Below are 22,073 nucleotides of genomic sequence, written 5' to 3'. Positions count from 1 at the left end.
TAGACTAAATTTTGTTACGGAAAACTTGTAAAACTAATAACTTTTTTAAAAACTGTGAGAGAAGATGCAGTTGCCTGTTCTAGGAATCAGCTGATGCTAGCTTTGTCTATTCTGTGCCTTCCCTCATATTTAGAGGAACTAAATGTTCTCTCTGAGTAGGAGTTTTTGTTCATTTTTTGTTCCTTATTTTTATTAGATTTTTTTTAAAAAACAGCATTGCAGAATATTGGAGGTAGGGAAGGATTGACTACAAAAAACTTCACCTAGGAGATGTGAAGAAACCATCAGGAATCATGCATCACTGTACTAACAGCCTCCTACTCTCACTGACTCTTTTTGTATTACTGCAGTATGTCTTATAGGAAAATGAGGAAGATATCTGAGAAGCTTTATCTATTGTGTGTTCTCTCACTTTTTGTAATTCTCCAGCCTATCTTCCTTTGTTGGCTTAGTTAAGGAACATGTTCCTGATTGGTTAGAATCATCCATATGAGTAATTCAGGAAGAATTGTGCTTGCTCTCAGCTGGCCGAACTTCCCCTTATTGGTACTATCTTGCCTACAACATGGTCCCTGTTAGAGTATGGTCATTCTAGGAAGAAAAACTAAAGGGAGGGGGGGCAGAGTTATAGGAAAACAAAGGCTTCAGACAGTACCACAAAAGATCAGATAGCTTGGGTCTTAGACATTGTTTGCAGATGAGCAATTAGCATATCTCTTTTAAGAAGCAATCGTTATTATATTAAATGCTACCTTTAAAATTACAGGTTGAGTCTCCCTCATCCAGAATTCCAAAATACTCCAACAGTGAAAACATTTTAATGGGTGGCTGAGATACTGACACTTTACTTTCTTATGGTTCAGTGTACACAAACTTTGTTTCATGCACAAAATTATTTGAAATATTGTATAAAATTACCTTTAGCTATGTGTATAAGGAGTACATGAAACAAACAAATTTTGTGTTTAGACTTGGTTCCCATCTCCAAGATAACCCATTATGTGTGTATAGGCAAATACAGGTATTCCGAAGTAAAATAAAAAAAATAGCTGAATTCTGGAATGCTTCTGGTCCCAAGAATTTCGGATAAGGGAGACATAACCTGTATTTGGAGGGAGATTTCTGCATTGTTTGACTGGTTAAAAAAAGCTGTACTTTCAAAAGCATGATAATGCACCAGATTAAAAGGGATAGTAATACTAAAATCATGCCCGTTCTTCATGTAGGCATCGGTCTGCTGTTCCTTCTAACTGGAGCTGATTTTCTGTACCACCATTTAAACCAAAAAAATTTAAACTAAATACTATTACAAAAACATTGAATATTAGATAATTAAATGGGGTGGTGACACAAGCTTAATATTCAATTTTTTTATCTTGCAGTATATCCATTCTGCTGACATAATACACAGAGTGAGTATTTGTTACTATAACTTAAATTATGCAATGAAAGAAATATGTGTACAGAATTTGATTAAAAATAATTGAATAAAATCACAGTTAAAATTTCATTAGTGCTGAAGATGAGGAAATTGACATGGCTTTTATTTAGGTCTAGTTTTCTTGGCAATAATATAAACTCTGCTTAGCTTATATCACTGTTTTTAGGAGAATCATGGGCAACTTATTGATCACCAATACATATATATGTGTGTAGATAGATAGATAGATAGATAGATAGATAGTGTATGTGTGTGTGTATGCATAGCATAGCATAATGTCATGTAGGGCATCTGTTTGTAGGATAACAGGCTACTAGAAACCTCAGTAAAGATTGTGATGGCATTGTAGTTAGTAGCTGGGAGTTGGTTTAAAAACTGCAAGATGCAATAGATATCGTCAGTACTGAATTTCAAAATGGAGACAGTATCATTAGCATTGTAATACTGATAAAGGTGTCTCTTTTTCTTTTAGGATTTAAAACCTAGTAACCTAGCTGTAAATGAGGACTGTGAGTTGAAGGTAAGTGCAATCAGTGTGTATGCATGATTTTTTGTTTTTGTATGTTGTATAACCTAGAGGTAATTTCTGTTCTTACTGATCAGAAACTTAAAGGTGTGGGTGGAACTAGATAGGCAGGTTGGTTTAATAATGTCAGAACAGATAGATCTTGAAGTATGAGGGGATACTGAAAAGTTTTCAGCCTGACCAAGAAGGGAATGACCTAGAGACATAAAATTCACATGCTATTGCACATATTCACTGAAAAGTTTGAGGCACATTGTCTCTCGAGTTTCTTTAAACATTCCTCACAAACATTCCGATGTCTGGTCACTAAAATTCTGCTCTACTCCTGCTGCTGTCACTTCTGGATCATTTGAAGATTTCCTTCCTTTCAAACTCTTGTTAAGGTTTGCTAATCAGAAATAGTCAGATGGAGCAAGATCTGGTGAGTAGGGTGAATGGTCTGTACACTCATTGTTCAAAACATCTGTCATCTTGCCAGTTCTATGAGCAAGTGTGTTATCCTGCAAAAAGAGAACAGCTTTCTGCAGTTTCCCTCACCATTTTTCTTTCATTCCTCTTTTAATCGGCCCAACAAATTTGAGTATTATTCTGCATTAACTGTTCGGCCCTTCTGAAGATAGTCATCAAAATACCTTCCTTATCTCAAAAAAACTGACCATGACTTTTCCTACCTTCTTTATTATTATTATTATTAAGCTTTATTTATATAGCGCTGTAAATTTACACATCACTGTACATAAAATCATTTAATTAGACGGTTCCCTGCCTTCATGCTTACAATCTAAGACACAACACAGAAGGAGAAGGGAATGGTTGAGGGGAAGGGGATCAGGTCCAGCATTCTTCTCTCCCTCTGAGTCCTGGACCAAGGCAGATGGACAGATAGAGAGATCTGTATCTTAAGGAGATGCCTGATGGCATTGGCCTACCCTCTCTCCCCCTCAGAGGCCAAGATGGAGTTGGATGCCTTTGGGGAGGGCGCAGTTCCTTTCTCTCCCCCTCAGAGGCCAAGATGGAGTTGGATGCCTTTGGGGAGGGCGCAGTTCCTTTCTCTCCCCCTCAGAGGCCAAGATGGAGTTGGATGCCTTTGGGGAGGGCGCAGTTCCTTTCTCTCCCCCTCAGAGGCCAAGATGGAGTTGGATGCCTTTGGGGAGGGCGCAGTTCCTTTCTCTCCCCCTCAGAGGCCAAGAATGGAGTTGGATGCCTTCGGGGAGGGCGCAGTTCCTTTCTCTCCCCCTCAGAGACCAAGATGGAGTTGGATGCCTTTGGGGAGGGCGCAGTTCCTTTCTTCTCCCCCTCTGAGGCCAAGATGGAGTTGGATGCTTTGGGGAGGGCGCAGTTCCTTTCTCTCCCCCTCGGAGCCAAGATGGAGTTTGGAGCCTTCGGGGAGGGCGCAGTCCTTTCCTCTCCCCTCTGAGGCCAAGATGGAGTTGGATGCCTTCGGGGAGGGCGCAGTTCCTTTCTCTCCCCCAGAGACCAGATGGAGTTGGATGCCTTTGGGGAGGGGCGCAGTCCTTTCTCTCCCCCTCTGAGGCCAAGATGGGTTGGATGCCTTTGGGGAGGGCGCAGTTCCTTTCTCCTCCCCCTCTGAGGCCAAATGGGATTGGTGCCTTCGGGGAGGGCGCAGTTCTTTCTCTCCCCCTCTGAGGCCAAGAGGAGTTGGATGCCTTCGGGGAGGGCACAGTTCCTTTCTCTCCCCCTCTGAGGCCAAGATGGAGTTGGATGCCTTCGGGGAGGGCACAGTTCCTTTCTCTCCCCTCTGAGGCCACGATGGAGTTGGATGCCTTCGGGGAGGGCGAAGTTCCTTTCTCGCTCTCCCTCAGAGGCCAAGATGGAGTTGGATGCCTTCGGGGAGGGCACAGTTTCTTTAAATCTTTAATTTAATAAATAAGAAATATAAATTTATATTTTGATACCGCCTTCCATAGATCAGGGCGGTTCACAGCAAATATCAATAAAACAATTAAGAATACATAAAAAAACACCCCTCTCTACTGACGCCTCCCCCTGGTAAAAAGGCCACCACAGCGGCAAGACGAGTCCACCGCGGCAGTTCTGGGGGGACTACTCTCCATGTGACATGGAGGGGGCAGCGCAGAATAGTCCTCCACCAGCGTCTCAGGCATCCCGATGTTGCTGGGTCTGCCTAATGGCTCCCTCTGGAGCCGAGAGACAGTGGAAGAGGGAGGGGCCTCTTCCTTCAGGCAGTCTCGATGTTGCTGGGTCTGCCTGAGGGCTCCCTCTGAGGCCGAGATGACAGTTGAGGAGGGAGGGGCCTCTTCCTTCAGGCAGTCCTCGATGTTGCTGGGTCTGCCTGAGGGCTCCCTCTGAGGCCGAGATGACAGTTGAGGAGGGAGGGCCTCTTCCTTCAGGCAGTCCTCGATGTTGCTGGGCTCTGCCTGAGGCTCCCTCGAGGCCGAGAGACAGTTGAGGAGGGAGGGGCCCTTCCTTCAGGCAGTCCTCGATGTTGCTGGGTCTGCCTGAGGGCTCCTCTGAGGCCGAGATGACAGTTGAGGAGGGAGGGGCCTCTACCTTCAGGCAGTCCACGATGTTGCTGGGTCTGCCTGAGGGCTCCTCTGAGGCCGAGATGACAGTTGAGGAGGGAGGGGCCTCTTCCTTCAGGCAGTCCCCGATGTTGCGGGTGCGCTGAGGGCTCCGCTCGAGGCCGAGAGACAGTTGAGGAGGGAGGGGCCGCTTCCTGCAGGGCAGTCCCGATGTTGCTGGGTCTGGCTGAGGGCTCCCTCTGAGGCCGAGATGACAGTTGAGGAGGGAGGGGCGCTTCCTTCAGGCGTCCCCGATGTTGCGGGGTCTGCCTGAGGCTCCGGGAGGCCGAGTGACAGTTGAGGAGGGAGGGGCTCTTCCTTCAGGCAGTCCGCGGATGTTGGCTGGGTCTGCCTGAGGGCTCCCCTGAGGCCGGGGAGACGTTGAGGAGGGAGGGGCCTCTTCCTTCAGGCAGCCCCGTGTTGCTGGGTCTGCGGGGCTCCCTCGAGGCGAGTGCGTTGAGGAGGGGGGCTCTTCCTTCAGGCAGTCCCCGATGTGGCTGGGTCTGCCGTGGGGGAGGGGCTCCCTCTGAGGCCTAGATGAGGCGGTTGAGGAGGGAGGGGGCCTCTTCCTTCAGGCAGCCCCGTGTTGCTGGGTCTGCCTGAGGGCTCCCTTGAGGCGAGATGACAGTTGAGGAGGGAGGGCTCGTCCTTCAGGCGGCCCGATGTTGCTGGGTCTGCTGATGGGCTCCCTCTGAGGCCGAGGATGGACAGTTGAGGAGGGAGGGGCTCGTCTTCAGGCAGTCCCCCGATGTTGCTGGGTCTGCCTGATGGCTCCCTCTGAGGCCGAGATGACAGTTGAAGAGGGAGGGGCCTCTCCTTCAGGCAGTCCTCGATGTTGCTGGTGCTGCCTGGAGGCTCCCTCTGAGGCCGAGATGACAGTTGAAGAGGGAGAGCGAGACTTTAATTTAAGAGACTTTATCTTTTGGCCATGGAAACCCCAGGTGCTGCCACTATCAAGACTGTTGTTTGGTCTTGAATCATAGTGATCTAACCATGGTTCATCAACAGTGACAAGTAATTCAAAAAATTATCATTGGGTGGCTCAAAATGCTGCAGAATCAATTTGAAAGTATCCACTCAATCTTGTTTCTGGTCAGCATTTCAAACATTTTGACACCCAGTTTGTCATGCCCGCCTCAGGAGCCAGGCATGTCGTCTGAGTCTGAGGAACAGGCTGGAGCCCAGGTGGCATACAAGGACCAGGTTCCCAGGAGAAAAGCTTCCCCCCACCCAAGCCAGACCTACTAGTGCCTACTCCCTCAGAAAATGCTGGGGGGGGGGGGAGAGACAATGGCATTGTCTGCGGTTAAGTAGGATGCAAGCTGCTAACAGAGAGCATTTGCAAGAGGCAGATGGGCTTTAAATATCCCAGCACCTCTCATGGTCTGACATGGTCGACAACTACCTTCATGCTTGGGAAATGCCTTGCTTGTTGCTTGACCCTTGATTTCATTCTGTCTGGAACTCTGCTTGAACTTGGACTATTCTTTCGGAGTTCCCTTTGAACCTGCTATACTGGACTGACGAAGCCTCATTATGAACCTGCACTGATTATACAACTACTGGTTTTGCTACCAAAGACTTGGTGGACAAGCTTCTCTCTCTCTCCCTCAATGCTTGAAATGCTGAATTCCTGGACTGGTGATTTGATTAGACTCCCAGGAACAAAACATAACACAGCATAGCCAGCTGCTCATGAATTATAAACACAATTGGTTCGCAGGATACTAGTGTCCAACAATTGTTTTAGCTAAGATTCACTGATTTGCCAAAATCAAGTCATGAGCATAATTTAATAATTTCAGGAGTTGACACTGTGTGAAGGCCTCCCAAACATTGCTGCATGTTTATTCTCAAACTCCATACTTAAAGTTGGCACATCACTTGTTCACAGTTGAGTATGACAATCATTTATCACTCAGTGTTTGCATCATACACTCATGGATTTTTGGTGGGTTTTCTTCGCAAGAACAGGAACTTCATGATGGCCCAGAGTTCAGCACTTGAAAATTCCATACTTTCATGGATAGGTTCTGTCAAAGGTCTGACAAAAATCAGAAATGAGAGCTACGAAATGAAAGGAGAGTCCTGAAAATTGTCAGTTTATAATACCAAAGACACTGTTTCAAGCTACAAATTAGTTTGGGCAAAATTATGCCAGATTATGGGAAGAGTGGTCAGGATGAGAACTTGTCAACATCCTCTCTTATGTTGATAAAGAGATACTTCAATAAAACTTTTAAATATTTTGTCCCTGTAGTTTGTAAAAGCAGTACTTGAGAACTATGATGTTGCTACTCTTGCATGTACCCTCAGTCTTTCAGAACACAGATTTGCATGCATGTATTCACCATCCATAGCTTGATTTTTTTAAATTTATTTTTAAATCCCATAAGCAAACCTTGATTTTTGCTATTTTGTATAAGGAACACCAGTTTACGGTGATTGTATATAATGGGACTTGAGCATCCACAGAGCATCCGGAACGAAATGCCAATGGATACCAAGGGCCCACTTAATTAGTAACAATAGAATTAAAGATCACAAGTATATAGTAGTAAGTAATAAGTTTATTGTGTAGCATATACCATTACAAAAAAAGCAATCCATCAAGACAAATATAAAATCAATACATTGTAAAAATCCTTAGAGGCTATAAAATAATAAAATAAACATCAAACACATCAAATACATTATAAAATAATACATTGCTTACGAGGTTAAAATCATATTTAAAACAGAAATCGCAGAGAAAGGCAAAGACAAAAATGAAGGGTTAAGATAAATCTAGATAGGCATAAGAACCAAATACACTGAGGACTATGGGGATACAGACGGGCAGGGGAAGACGTCTTGGAGGTGTATCTGCTGAATACGGAGCCTCCAGACCGCCCGCCCCGGGGGCGGGGCTAAGGTGTATGGGGCTTCCACATGGGGGGCAGTGAAGACGCCTCACCTGGGGCCGTTTTGACCCGCAGTTTCCATACGCCACTTCGCAGGACACTGCAAAGAGAGAGGCAGCTTCCTCACGGGCGGCCAAAAACGGGGCTTTTTTTTTTCTTTTGCCGGCTGGCGGATGCGCAGCTGCGCAGCGCGGCGCTCAGCACAGGGCAGAAAGCCTATGTGCACATTTAAGCGCCAAGCCTCTTTAAATTTTCCCCCCGCCCTGCCCAAAACAATGGTGGTCTCCTGCCAGCTGGTGATCAGCTGGTGTTGGCATCCTTGTCCTCTTGCACGTTGCTAGTGTCACCAGCATCATGGATGCCTCCTCTCCTTTGGTCCCGCGCTCTTGCTGAATCTGCAATGCAGAGCACAGCTGTCGCCGCTGCCACGCTGTCCCCTGCCATCCCCCATCACCTCCCTTGTACATATGTAAATATTTAAAGTTTTAGCGTTTTTTTATTGTTAGGTGAAAATGGCACAGGATGTGTGTAGGGGTTCACTTTAAATTCCAAACTTTCCACAATTCTAGCAGCGCATGCGTACATGTTGCTCTAAGGTTGAGGGTTAGGGTTAGGGTTACGAGTCTTAAAATGCGCTGCAGCTGTGCTGCAGCTTCCACAGCTGCATGGCATCTGACGCTGCAATTAAAGCCGACTGCAAACTGCGCATGTTCCAGGACCCCGACTCATTATGGCGCGAGCAGATACGGAGCTTTAAATGGGCAACTTAAATTAGCGGCGTAGCAATTCTGGCGTACCGGTGCAGCAGCTTATGACGGAGATGCGCAGCTGCGCACTATATAGAAAAGAAGGGGGAAAAACGGCACCTTTTAATGCCGCTTCTTCCCGCTTGGGGCGTGCAGGCGGCGTGTTCATGGCGGGCATTCAGGTAAGGGCCGTCGAAGGCTATACCTTCATGACGTCATGAACACACCCCTTTTGCCGTCTGTATCCCGCCATATATGGTTGAATTACGGAGCTGGGAATATTCATGGATGTAGAGATTCAGATCTCTTCTGTAACCCAACCATGTCTTTACAGTGCTTCTCCTTATGATTGATACTTTAAAAGCAAAACAGGCTGCCTTTTCAGAGATACGTGGTACCTCGGGATACGAAATACCCAGGTTCGAAATTTTCGGGATACGAAAAAATCCATAGGGAATTATTGTTGGGTTACGAATGTTTTTTTCGGGTTACGAAAAACTTTTGGTGCTTTTTTCGGCTTTTTCGCACGGAATCGCGGCTTTTCCCCATTAGCGCCTATGGCAATTCGGCTTACGAAGGCTTTTCGGGTTACGAAACGCCGCGTTACGAATTAATTTCGTAACCCGAGGCACCACTGTACTTGTTTCAGTGACCCCTAATAACAAAATTATTAACTGTAAATCAGAGTCATAGTTGTTTGATACCAATCCTAATTATTTGTATAGGGCATTTCTTATATATTTATAAATTGGACACTCCAATAAGTAATGAGATAGGTCTTCAACTGTGTTGAAACCACAAGAGCAAGCTCTTTCTTCTAACATGGTCCTTTGATAACGCCCGTGTACCACAGCCGTGGTCATAGACTGACAGCGTAGGGCTGTGAAGGCATATCTCTGTTTGAAGATAGTTATATTATTTAAGTATTATGGGTAGCTTCTTTGGAGAGGGAGTTTGACATACCAAGGAGCACATTTTGATAGGCCAACAGAGGTACAATCTAACTGAAAGTCATGTTTCAAGATGTGGGACTTCATATATTTTACAGCTCTATCATAGTTTAGAGAGCACAACAAATCCTTTGAGAGCCCATACAAGTCAATAAGTTGAAAAATTTCTTGATTCCAGGATAAAAATGTTTTGTTTTCAAATTCCAACATTTCTTTGAAACCGATCACTAGAGGAACTGTTCCTATCTCTTTAATAAGTTTCAGCCAGTATTTAATTGCTTGAACCTGAGTAATGGCCTTTACAGTACGGAGCCCACCTTCTAACCGAAGGATAGAGGTCTCAGTTCCTTTGGGCAGAGCCAAAATTGCTTGTAAGTAGTTATTTTGAACTGTTTCCAAGTTGGATTTCATCTTTGGCCCCCATATTTCAGCCTCATATCGCATCTGAGCTATAATTTTAGCCTCATAAATTTTAATGGCTGGAGGGAACTGTTTACCATCTCTGCTCCAATAAAATCTTAATAAAGAGTTGGCTTTTGTATTTTTAAAGTGACAACTCCAAGAATCAATTGAGGAGAAATTTAGTCCTAGATATTTAAAGGACTCCACTTGTTCTATGGGTTGCCCATCAATTTGCCATGTATGTTTTTTCTTTCTATTGGCAAAAAGTAGTATTTTTGGGTTTTTTTATAATTAATTTTCAACTTGTCTTGTGTTGCTAGTTGACTAAAAGCTTTTAATAATCTTCTTAAGTCTTGTTGTGATTGTGACAATAAAATAGTGTCATCTGCATACATTACAACTGATATTTTCCTAGGTCCCAGTTTAGGGGGTACATAGTTGTCATTTCCCCTTAAATCAGTTATTAATGAGTTAACATAAACATTAAACAGTGCTGGTGCTAGCAGGCAGCCTTGGCGGACACCTTGAGTAGTTGATGTGAGGGCGATCTGGCTGTGACATCTGTCACCCCATTGATCACCAGGGTTGATTCAGCACAAGTATATAAAAAACAATGTTTTGGTAAATGTATTTCTAGAAGCATTCAACACCATTTCATTATATGTACTGTTAGATCATCCCCAGTTGGAGCTTAATCAGATGAGAAGTCCAGTGTTTCTTCTTTAAAATAAACTATGGAATGAAAATATAGTTATTTTCTTCATTTTGTAGATTCTGGATTTTGGATTGGCACGACACACAGATGATGAGATGACAGGATATGTAGCAACCAGGTGGTACAGGGCTCCTGAGATCATGCTGAACTGGATGCATTACAATCAGACAGGTACTATGTAACATAGAATCTTAAACCCTTAAAGATTATCAATCAGCACTGAATGTACATTCTTTGAAATAATGGCATTATCTAATATTACCCTAATACTAGATATACAGTTCTTAAATGTTTCATTTGATAATTTCTATGTATTTGAAGCATGTTTTGTGCATCTGATTTGTCAGATTTTTGGATGAAGGTACAAATCTGTGCTTTTTCATGCTCTCAAAATTTAAGTTAAGCATTTTAGGACTGGGCTACCCAAAAGGAAATAGTATGTATTTATGTATGTATTTAAAATATTTATATTTTGCTATGTAGGCAAAGATATTAAGGGAATGTACATTAAAAGCTATATTAAAATATTAGAACAGTGATAGATAATTTACAGTTTGAAGTATTATATTACAGCTTTAACATATGTTAAAACTGTATGCATTGACAAATTGGATAAGATCATATAAACCTCAAAGGCACATTTTAACTTGCTGCCAAAAATCAAAGTGGTAGTTATTTGGGTTCTAACTTTATTGTGGTTTTTCCTCAGTTGATATTTGGTCAGTTGGATGCATTATGGCTGAGCTACTGACTGGAAGGACACTGTTCCCTGGTACAGACCGTATCCTTTAAGAGCATGCAAAAGTAAATTGAAACATTTATTTTTGCACATTGCAAAATGTTCCAAAAAAGGGTTAGGGATTAGCTCTCAATTCTAATGTTAGACTCATTTCTGTAAAAATGGTTGCAGAACTATTTTGTGAACCACTAGCGAGAACTACTATGTATTCTCTGAAAAAATACTTTTCACATATGATTGAAATTTATGTTTATGGTTTGGAGTTTAGGACTGATGGTATAGTTCCTGTTTATGCATGTTTCTACTCTTCTTTATGAGCTTCAAACACATTTCCCTTTGAAGACAAAATGTAGGTAAACGTTTTTAATCCTTTGGGATATGTTCTTCATTTCCAGTGATCCAGATACCAATCCAGCAATATAAGTTACCTACAGAAAAAATTCTGATACTAATGGACTCCCTCATAATTTCTGGAAACTCCAACATAAAGGGAATCTCTTGACAAGCCTGCCATCACAACCAGACATCATAATAAACCAGCATTTTAAAGATTTCTGCTTTAATGTGAATTAAGCAGTGCTCTGATACATGCTGCTGAACTGCTCCTGCTTGCAGATAGAGTCAAACCTATTGTGGGTTGTTTTAGTATGACATCTGAACCAAGAGCCCTGTTTTGCCATCATGACAGGACTTGTTCTTAGTTTCAGATGACAAACCATAGTTTGTAGTTTGCACATACAAAAATATCCATGTTTTGTTTAGCTGCTCCCACTTGTAATTGTAGTGATCAACCAGTGTGCACATGCTTGATGTGTGAATAGGACAGTGTTTCAGATAGTAAAAAGAACAATAAATAATCTATAGTCTGTTAATAATCTGTACCCTGTTAGTCACTTCTGATATAACTACTGAATGATATTTATCTGTCTGAATGTACTGAATGCTGGTTCTATAGGCATAATCACCAGAAACATGCACATGCAATATCTGCTTTTTAGGTGTATATAAATATTCTTTATGATTGTTGCAATAATAGAATGTCTGTACTGTATATGGTTTTGTCTACTGGCATTATTAAGAAAGACATTTAGTATAAAATTTAAAAATCCCACCAAAAAGTCTAAAACTGTTTGGTGGGATCAGGAAACCATTAAGGAATTTTTAACATAGAAATTTGCTGTATCTAGGAACATCCAAATGTTCTATTTCTTTATGTTTCCACAAATACTATCTAGATCTATATCAGGCCTGCACAACATATGGCCCGAAGGCCTCATGTAGCCTGCCAAAGGATTTCAGGTGGCCCTGCAAGGATGTGGAACAAACTGAAGGCTCCTCACAATTTGGCCTCCTCCTCAGGAGCCATGCAGAGAAGGATGAGGAGGAGGAGAGAATGCTCACGCTGCAAGGCTCCTCTGCTACTTGGCTTTCTCCTGAGGAGGAGGCCAGGTGGAGGAAGGAGATGAGCAAATAGTTGCCCTGTAAGGCTCTTGAGAAGGCTGGGAGGCAGAGGAAGAATAGGGGCCCTCAAGGCTCCTTTGTCTCCCAGCCTTCTCCTGAGGAGAAGTCTGGGTGGAGGAGGAGAAGGATGGGCAAGTGTCCTCTGCTGCTCAGCTTAATATTAATGAGTTATTATTAATTAATATTTAATTAAAGCCTATCTGCAAGCCAAAGAAGTTTAGCCTATTTTAATTTTGGCCCCTATGTACTGCCAAGTTGTGCAAGTCTGATAAAAAAGTAGACCAACTACTTCTTCTAAGGTTGTCCTGGATCCCAGAAGGATGTAGCTAATCACTAAAATATGTATACAGGAGTAATTAACAAACTGAACTGAAAAATAAAACATAAGCAAAACATTTCATTTTTCCACCTTCTTCACCTGCTAAAGATGAAGTGAGCTGTGCCTAAGTCGAGTATATAAGGTAAGTTTATAAGTCCAAAAGTGTATAGGTTACATATATGTACAGTGCATGTAAATTCCTCAAGCAAGCAGACAGTCACTTTTAGCAGTACAGTGACAGACAAGATCTACTATATTACATTACAGATCATCTGCCAGTTCTGCAATCTTATGTGATTGAATTAAGACATGCAGTATATCATCTGCAGTGTGTGAGCAAAACAAGCATGTACAAGATCTCATACTTACATGCTTCAGGAATCATAGGTTTGCAATCCTGACAGGAAGCTAGACCAACTAGTAGCCAGGCATTTCACTCAGAATGTCATAGCCTCTCTGATTTGTCCCTGTTTGGTATTGAGGTGCCTTTTCTTTCAGAGACTTTGGACAAAAGGGAGAATATTTGGGCTTAAGACATTTAACACCGCATGGCCTCAATTTAGAGGATAATACCATCATCCACTAAGGAAAGTGGAACTTGAGTGTTCTGAACTGCTATTGTGTGCAGCTCAGTTTCATCTTTAGCTGCTGAATAAAGTGAAAGCCAAAATATTTTTGTTACCGTATATTTTTCACTTCTCTTTGTTACAAAGACGCACACATGAGTAGATTTTAAAGGCTGTGTTGAATATTGTACTTGAGTTAACTACGTAAAAGCATTGGTTATTTAGACATTAAGCCTTTTATATATGTATCCTATGATAACGGATCTGCGTCTGTTCAAATATGGTCTAAAGTTTACATTGCTCTTAATTTTATCTTCTAACCCTTTTGCTTTCATTTCTTCCTGCTAACTTTATCTTCACCCTTTTTAATATCTAGCAGTCGCCTTTTTCTTTTTTCTTGGAGGTGCGTTTTTTCCACAAAAAGAAATAAAAGCACATAACAAGCGTGAGTAGGATCTAACTGTCATTCCCAATAGGTAGATATCATATGCTTTTCCTCCATTACTACATGAATCTACTTTTTGAATGTTTATGAGTAGGGGTATGTTTACTTTCAGCAGATAGTCTAGGCTAAGCTTTGTGATAAGCTTAAGTGGGATGTAATTCCAATTCTTTGGGATGTCTACTCTTTGAAAGAGTTATGAGCACAAATAGTGAAATGAATAATATAGACCACACAATTGTTATAAACTTACAGATGAGTACCACAAATGCTAGCAATCTGCAATTGACAGCTCTTGAAACATGATTAGTAGTTTATCTTCTGTAGCTTCTTCGGATCCATTAATGGGAGTTGCTGACTTAAAGTACCAAAGATCAGGAGGGAAGAAGATGTCATTGGTTAATATCATATTTGTTTTACAGAGTTGACTTCTGTTGTTAGCGTATGTTTCAAGACTTTCAAAATACACCTTTGATGAGCTGATACAGACTTAAACATATCAAGACAAGTTTGATTTGGTAGTATTGAGTAAATTCTGGTGCTGTAGTGTATATTTCAGAGGAGGAACTGGCAAAATCACCTCTTGAATACTCCTTGGCTAAGCAAACTCCATGAAATTCATGGAGTTGCTGTAGGTCAACAGGTGATTTAAAGACACACACACACACACAAAATTTCCAGACATCGTTTACATATTCTTACCACTATCCCCATCACTTATTTTGCGATTGTAATTTGTTGCAGAGTGTGGGCAGGCAAGAATCATAACCTGGATTAACCAATTTGAGATTGCATTTGTAATGTAAACAGTTCTTGTGACTTAAACACTAAAAAGAACTGGTGTATGATTAGGGTGTTCTGTGGAATTTTTGTCATGAAGATGTTCAAAGCTAGAAAGAGGAAAAGTTTATTAGTACAGAATAATGTTTTCTAGGTAGTCTTGTTCTTCATCTATATCTACTTTAGCCAGTGATGTCACTCCGGTTTGTGTTATACCAGTGTGGTTCATGGTGTCATCTCCATGGCTGCATCCCTCACCAGCCAGAAGGTGTGGGGCAGGCATCATGGGAACTCAGGAGTCCACACATGTGTGCGTGATGTCACACAACCCCCCTGCCAATGTTCAGCTTCTCTACATGCAAGAGCACAGAGAGGTACCTATCCCCCACATTCTTGGCTTGCTGGGGCACTTCTATACGTGAACTACCACCCTTGGGGATACATGGCCAGCCCAGCCAGGACGAGGAAGGCTGGTGTGGTGGATCCTCCTTCTCCTCAAAAAGAGCAACTGTTGCAGGATCCAGCGGGAAAAAGGCGGTGGAAGCCAACACAGACCCAACTCAGCACTCACACACACACACACCCCGATAACCAGAACAAGATCTACGTAGACCACCAGGCACCCCCTGGCAGTTTCATACCCTCTGATGTGTCTCAACTGGTGCTGTGTGCACCCCTGAGTGACGCCACTGACTTTAACCTTGCATTTGCTTCTAACATGAATAAACTGCTTGGCTTAGTAATCAGTACCAGTGGTGGTGACCCCCCCCTTCCCCCAGTCAGTGTTGAGATTAACCCATCCTTAAAGGCAGTTACCTTCTAAGATATGCACTCTTTCCTTCGCTTTGCTTTGCTTTCCCTGTGCTTTCTTTTCCAGTTTGTTTTCTATTTCATATTGTTTTTAGATTGTTGCTATACATTCACAGATGAATTCATTGGTTATAATTCTGTTGACATTGGTAGATCTAATGCAATGACTTTTTATACAGTGCCTTGCATAAGTTTGCAGCCCCTCAACTTTGAATTTTGCACATGTGATGTCACAATCTAGAACTAAAATGAATTCAATTGGTGTTGTTACACTTGATGTGCGCAAGATACTCAACATTGTGGAAGTACTAAATTTTAGTCATGGTGGCACACAAATGAGTAAACCAAAACAAGCTGGCTCTTGTTGATCAAAGAAGTATTCACTCACGTCTCAGTGCCATACCTAAACAAACTTTTGTACAACACAGTACTTCCAAAAGCCGCATTAATAGTTGAATGAGTAACACAGTAGTTCCAAAAGTCACATTAGTAGTTGAATGAAGTCCATCTATGACACAAGTCTAGCATTAAATTGTTCAAAAACACCAATTTTTTAAAAAAGAAAATCACAGCTGTGAACATCCCCCGGAGGACTGTTAAAACCATTATTACAAAATGGAAAGGATATGGCTCGACCACAATTCTACTTGGAGAAGGCCACCCCCCAAAATTCAGTAACCAAGAGGCCTGACTATAAAAGAGCTGAAGTATTACATAGCAGAGATGCTTAAATTCATCAGTGTGACCACTGACACCCCAGACACTTCACAAAGCTCAGATTTATAGAAAGGTAGTGTAAAGAAAACCATTGCTGAAACAAACAAATATCAAACTTTTTGACCATGATGCAAAATACTATGTATGGACCAAAGCCAACTTTTCTCTTCCACACAGTGAAGCATGGTAGAAGTATGCTGTGGGGATGCTTTTCATCAGCAGGGACTCAGAAACTTGACTATTGAGGGTAAGACGGATGAAGCCAAATATAGGGCCTATTAGAGGCTATTTCAGTCTGCAGGAGATTTGGGATTGGTGTTGAGGTTCACCCCAGGATAGTAGTCCGAAACACACAGCCAAAGAAACACCAAAAAAAGAACCTGGTTGTCTTAGAATGTCTAGTCAAATCTCAGACGTCAGTCCAGTTGAGAATCTGTGACATGATTTGAAAGATGTCATTGCTGAACCAGTGATCTGCAACCATCTGACCTTTAAAAAGTTGGGTTCATAATAAAAATTCTGTAAACTGCCTTACTTGCTCAAAGTAAAACTGCTGGCATCTGTAGACTGTAACCTAGAAAACTTAGGTTACATTGGTTTATTTCAGCAATATTTAATTCAGGCATTTAATTGTTAATGAGCAGTACTTCTTAATGTCATTAGCACCTGTCATAATGTCATTAGCTCCCCTACACAATAGACATCCTGCTTCTGTTTCAAAATTTGTTGTTGACTAGAAATATGTACCAAAAACCACACAGAGCCTGAATTAGGCAAGTTAAGATTTATTCCGATTGCAAAATACATGTTTGCTAAAATTAGGACATGGTTTGGATGTGAGGAAAGAAACACTTTAATTCTCGTTCCAGTGGAATGTAGATCACAAATCTGAGTAGAGGGTGGGAAGTTAGGCCTATTGACCATAAAAGCCCAACTGAGCTTTCCTTAATTTTGAAACATTTGCTATTTTTTCTTATTTGAGAGTAAAAAAGACATAGACAGCAGCCATGTTCTCCAGATTTTGAAAAAGTGGCTAATTTATTTGGTGACGTCATTCTGTTCAAAATTAAGGGTTGCCTCTTCCCTACCCCCCAATAAACAAGAAAATACAGTATGCAGCTTGTGGAAGAGGAACCATAATTTGGGATGTGTTTGCACTTAAGGCATTTCACTGCTCATGTGAGTAGTTGTCACCAGATGGCAACCACCAGCATAATGTCTGTACTGACTCGATGCCCCATATTTATTGAGCAAGTTTGTGTAGAGGATTTCCAATGGGTGGGTATGTGTGGTTACATGCTTTATATGTGAGAAATGTGTTAATCTTACTCATAATTTTTAGTTGACATTTCCCCCCTTTAGTTTTATTGGCTGCTGCTATGATTTTTTTTTTAATTTTATTTGTCCCAGCATTTTCCTTTATGGTCCATCGTTAGATATTGATCAGTTGAAGCTCATTTTGAGACTCGTTGGAACCCCAGGGCCTGAGCTTTTGAAGAAAATCTCTTCAGAGTCTGTGAGTCTGAAACTTGATTGTAATGCCTGCTGTCCTTGGATTCTGTGTCATCCTCCTCCCTCATCCTTTTTTGTTTTTGTTTTTTGGCTTTGTTGCCACATGGTCTGCCTTTATTTCTTTCCTGATAGTTAGTTTTCCACTTTCTTCAGCTTTTTCCCCTGGGTGTAAATTGAAGTCTCCCTTTTCTCCCTTTGTGCTGTTTTCCATATAACTAGCTTCCTCTATCTTGAATACGTTTTGTTTTTCTCTGCATGTAGGCTATACTAAGCTTAGCTAAACTTTCAGCATAGTTACTATATGCTATTCCATGTATTCTACTAAGAATAATCTATGTCTTCACTCTCCAAGTGAATAGTGCCCAGAACCTGGTTGGATGGTTTGTTTAGTATGTTCTTGCAGATTTGGCAATTCAGAGAACATTTCAGCAGTGTATCGTCATCATCATCATTTATATGTCACCATTGGCATCCATGGCTCTTTACAAGTAAATCAACCAAAAACAGTGGTTCCTGCCAAAGGTGTACGATGTAAAAATCTATGTGTACACACACACACACACAGAGAGAGAGAGAGAGAGAGACAGAGAAGAAAAATAAAAATGTGAAACTCTACATTTGTGAAACAAATTATCCAGATAAAATACAATATAGTGGAAAGCAAACTGACAAATACATGTAATCAAAATATAAAAGATTATAAAATAATAATAATCTAAAATTCCAAAAGCTTCGGAAAATGAAGTTTTTAATTGATATTTTAAAATAACGAGAGAAGGAGCAGTCTGCAAATGTTCAGGGAGGTCATTCCAGGAGTATGGAGCAAAGAATGAAAAAGGTTGAAGCTAACCCAAGGAAGAGGAAACCCTTGGTTGGGTAAGAAGCCTAGCATTCTTAGAATGCAGATCTCAAGCAGACTGGTGAATAGAAGTAAGGGCTGAAAGACTGGGGGAGCTAGGTTGGTAGGGTTTTGAATGTTAAAACAAGAAGCTTGTACTGAGTCCTAGACGTAATGGATAACCAGTGAAGCGATATCAAAAGTGGAGTATCATGATCAAAACGATTGGCCCAAAAGATAATCTTAGCAGTTGAATGGAAACTAGAGGGCTAAGGTGAGATAATGGAAGACCATTCAAAAGATTACAATAATCAAGGCAGGAAATGGCCAAGACATGAACTAAGGTCTTAGCAAACAGGAAGAAAAGGTCTGATTTTGACAGTGTTTATAAAGACAGGAAAAAAATCAACATTATTTTTCCACAGTCTTGATGTGAGGAACAAAAAACAAAGAGTAAAAAAATAAAGCCAAGACTGTGCTTCTTTCACAGGATAAATGGAAAATTTTTACAGTGATAGAGAATGTACAGTATGTTGTTAAGAAGGTTTTGGAGGGGATAGTAGTAGTTCTGTGTTTGCATACATATTTGATATACCAAAAATTTAATACAAAACAATTAGTTAATTATACTAGTAGCCCTACTATGACCTTTCCCTCTTTCCTACACTCACTCCGATAGGGAACAAGGTTATCATTTATTCAAAAACCCTGTCCTTTGATGTGGAGAATCGTATTAATTGTATCTTTTATAATTTTATACCATTTTTCTTCTGTAGTTATTTTTATTAGTTTATTCAATTGACAATTGCTTCCTTTCATATAGCCCATTCTATTTTCTGGTATTCTGATATAAAATCAGACATTATATATTCTGAAATATGATACAACTATCTATCTTGTTCTTTTTCTCATCTGAAGGTTACAATTGCACAAGCCACACTTAACATTTGTTTCAGGAAATACTCTTCATCTTTATCCAATCCCAAACTCCATACATTTAAAGTCATACATTTTTCTTTATTTAATTCCAAAGTTTTCTCTATTATTCAATTTTATTTCATTATTTCCCACAAAAATCTCTGCACCTTACAACATTCCCACCACATATGTATATATGTGCTTTTACACCCCCACGTCCACATCCATGCCCAAAAATCCCCCACCTAGTGCCAAAAATTCATCTTGTGTTAAAAGTGCAAAGTGATTATATAGATGTCATCATTGGAAGCAGTGAGTAAGATCAGTGTGTATTCAGGAGGAATTAACATTTTCTATTTTCATTGATGATTTTAGTTTTATATAAGCACTTTGATTAAGAATTCATTTGAAATATATTTATAGCAACAAGTCTGATTCCCATAAGAAATGCTGTAAAAATTTAGATATGTTCAGAAGTAATGAAGGAAATGAGCACATAGAAATTACTGCATTTATTTAGTGTTACTAAACAAATGCTTTCTGGTCTGGTTATAAAGTACTGTATGTGCATCATGGAGTGCTATTTATATTGCTTAAATGTTATGCGAGAAATGAAATCCACATCCTTTCTTCTTCCACCCCCAACACTTGAAACCTGTTCATTTTTGATATTGTGTCTGGGATGGTAGAATAGAAGAAAGGTTCTCTCTCACTTTCTCCCCTTTACTGACCTCCCTGATTAAGCTTAGCCATCTGGCATGCGGTCTTCTTCTCTTTCTACTACCTTCTACCTTTCTTAGCATTATTGTCTTGTCTTATGAATCATGTCTTTTCATGATGTGACCAAAGTATGACAGTCTCAGTTTTGTCATCTTGGCTTCCAAGGATAATTCAGGCTTAATTTGTTTGTTTATTTGTCTTCTTTGTCTGTCCACAGTATCCTCATCACTCTTCAGCACCACATCTCAAATGAGTTGATTTTTTTTCTATCTTGGATAGAAATTAATGCTATGATTTTATAGTTGCTGCAGTCATTTGTGCCTCCTTTTTTGTGGATGGGGATGTATATGGATTGTTCCCAGTCTGTTGGTCACCGGTTTGTTTTCCATATTTGTTAACATATATTAGCACTAGAGTTGATTCTATCTGTACGGATTGTAGCAGTTCAGCTGGGAAATTGTCTGTTCCTGGTGATTTATTCTTCCCAGTTTCTTTGAGTGCAGTTAGCACCACTCTTTCTAGAATGTAGGTTTCATTTTTGCATGACTCTTCATTACATGTGTCATTCATTTTTTCATCTCTTTTATATAGCTCTTCTGTATAATTGGTTCCATCTTTTTATTTCTTCTTGATTGTGTAGTGTGTTCCTCTTGTCATACAACATCCCCACCCTTGGTTTGAATTTCCTTTTGAGTTCATGGGTTTTGTGGAAGAGGTCTCTCATTGTTCCTTGTTGTTGTTTTCTATTTCTCTGCATTTATTATTATAGTAATTATCGTTATCCTTGCGCACTAGTCAATGAACAGTTGCATTCATGGTGCTGGTTTACAGAGTGATATCTCTCTTTTCTTTTGCTTCTCAACTTTCTTTTACTGCTTGAAACTTTCTGTCTGTGTTGTTTCTTCTCTTTCTTTTTGACCACCAGTAGTGTTTTTCTGCATTCTTCCTTCACTGTGTCACTGGCTTCTGATCATAGTTCTTCTGGTTCCCAATTATGCCTAATCATGCAAATCTATTTCTTACATTGTCTATAAATTCTGTTGAAATGTTATTTATATATCATATTTTGATATGATGACTGTTTTTGTGTTCTTCTTCAGTTTTACTCTGATTTTTGATATAAGTATTTCATGATCTGTACCATAGTCAGCAGAGGGTTTAGTTTTGGCAGAAAGAATAGAGCTTCTCCATCTTCTGAATCAAATTATGTTATCTATTTAATTTTTGTATTGACTAAGTGATGTCCATGTGTATAGTCACCTCTGGTTATGTAATGAAAGTCTTTGCATTAATAGATCATTGACATCATGAAACTCAGTCACTCTCCCGATTTATTTCTTGTTCCGAATCTTCCTGCAATTTCTGATTTTTCCTTCCTTACAACTTGAGCATTCTAATCACCTATCTCTATCAAGCAGTCCTGTTTTGGTGTGTTGTCAATTTCCTCCCGGGCTTCATCATAAAATCTCAGTTTCTTCTTCCTCAGCCTCCATGGTTGGTGCATATACTTGAATCATGGTAATGTTTGTAGGTTTTCCCGGACATAATTCAGTCTGTCCTTGCATTGTATCCTTTGACTACTCTCACTACTTCTCACTATGAAAGCCACCTCATTTCTTTATGTCTTTTCATTTCCTGAGCAGAATACAGTGACTCAAATACAGTTATTTGAGTCAAAATGACCCATTCCTGTATATTTCCCAGCCACTTTACAGCCAAGCTAGAAAGACATATTTAACAAACACATGTACATTTGGTTTGTTCCTTAGTGTTTAATAATAATAAAAAATAAAACTTTTATTTATATCCCGCTTTTCTGTGACAAGACAATCAAAGCGGCTTACAACAGGTTAAAATCCACATTTACAAATTTATGTCCCAAATTCCCCTCCTTAAAACAGGATTAAACAAGTTACAATTAAAACATCTGTTAAAAACACAATAAAAAATACAGCGAGGACAGAGCGGTGGGCTAATACATGATGTGGGGGGGCAGTCATTCTGTGGCCGGGCACTTTTATTCAG

At 40.6% G+C, this 22,073-nt stretch overlaps 1 protein-coding gene across 3 annotated transcripts in view; it reads left to right on the top strand.

The window, feature by feature from the left end:
• MAPK14 (mitogen-activated protein kinase 14) overlaps positions 1-22,073 on the top strand; it is a 54,581-nt gene that overhangs the window by 19,435 nt on the left and 13,073 nt on the right. For 2 of the 3 annotated variants that reach the window (XM_042462589.1, XM_042462592.1), the window contains exons 5-9: positions 1,383-1,412; positions 1,914-1,961; positions 10,283-10,397; positions 10,936-11,007; positions 17,497-17,576. In XM_042462589.1, the coding sequence (XP_042318523.1) occupies positions 1,383-1,412; positions 1,914-1,961; positions 10,283-10,397; positions 10,936-11,007; positions 17,497-17,576 (345 nt within the window). The remainder of the gene's footprint in view (positions 1-1,382; positions 1,413-1,913; positions 1,962-10,282; positions 10,398-10,935; positions 11,008-17,496; positions 17,577-22,073) is intronic. The other variant, XM_042462590.1, reaches the window with a different exon arrangement.

This window comes from Sceloporus undulatus, chromosome 4, assembly GCF_019175285.1.
Source record: "Sceloporus undulatus isolate JIND9_A2432 ecotype Alabama chromosome 4, SceUnd_v1.1, whole genome shotgun sequence".
Lineage (NCBI taxonomy): Eukaryota > Metazoa > Chordata > Lepidosauria > Squamata > Phrynosomatidae > Sceloporus > Sceloporus undulatus.
The sequence above is the reverse complement of the archived record's forward strand: the minus strand, read 5'-3'. Positions and strand labels throughout refer to the sequence as shown.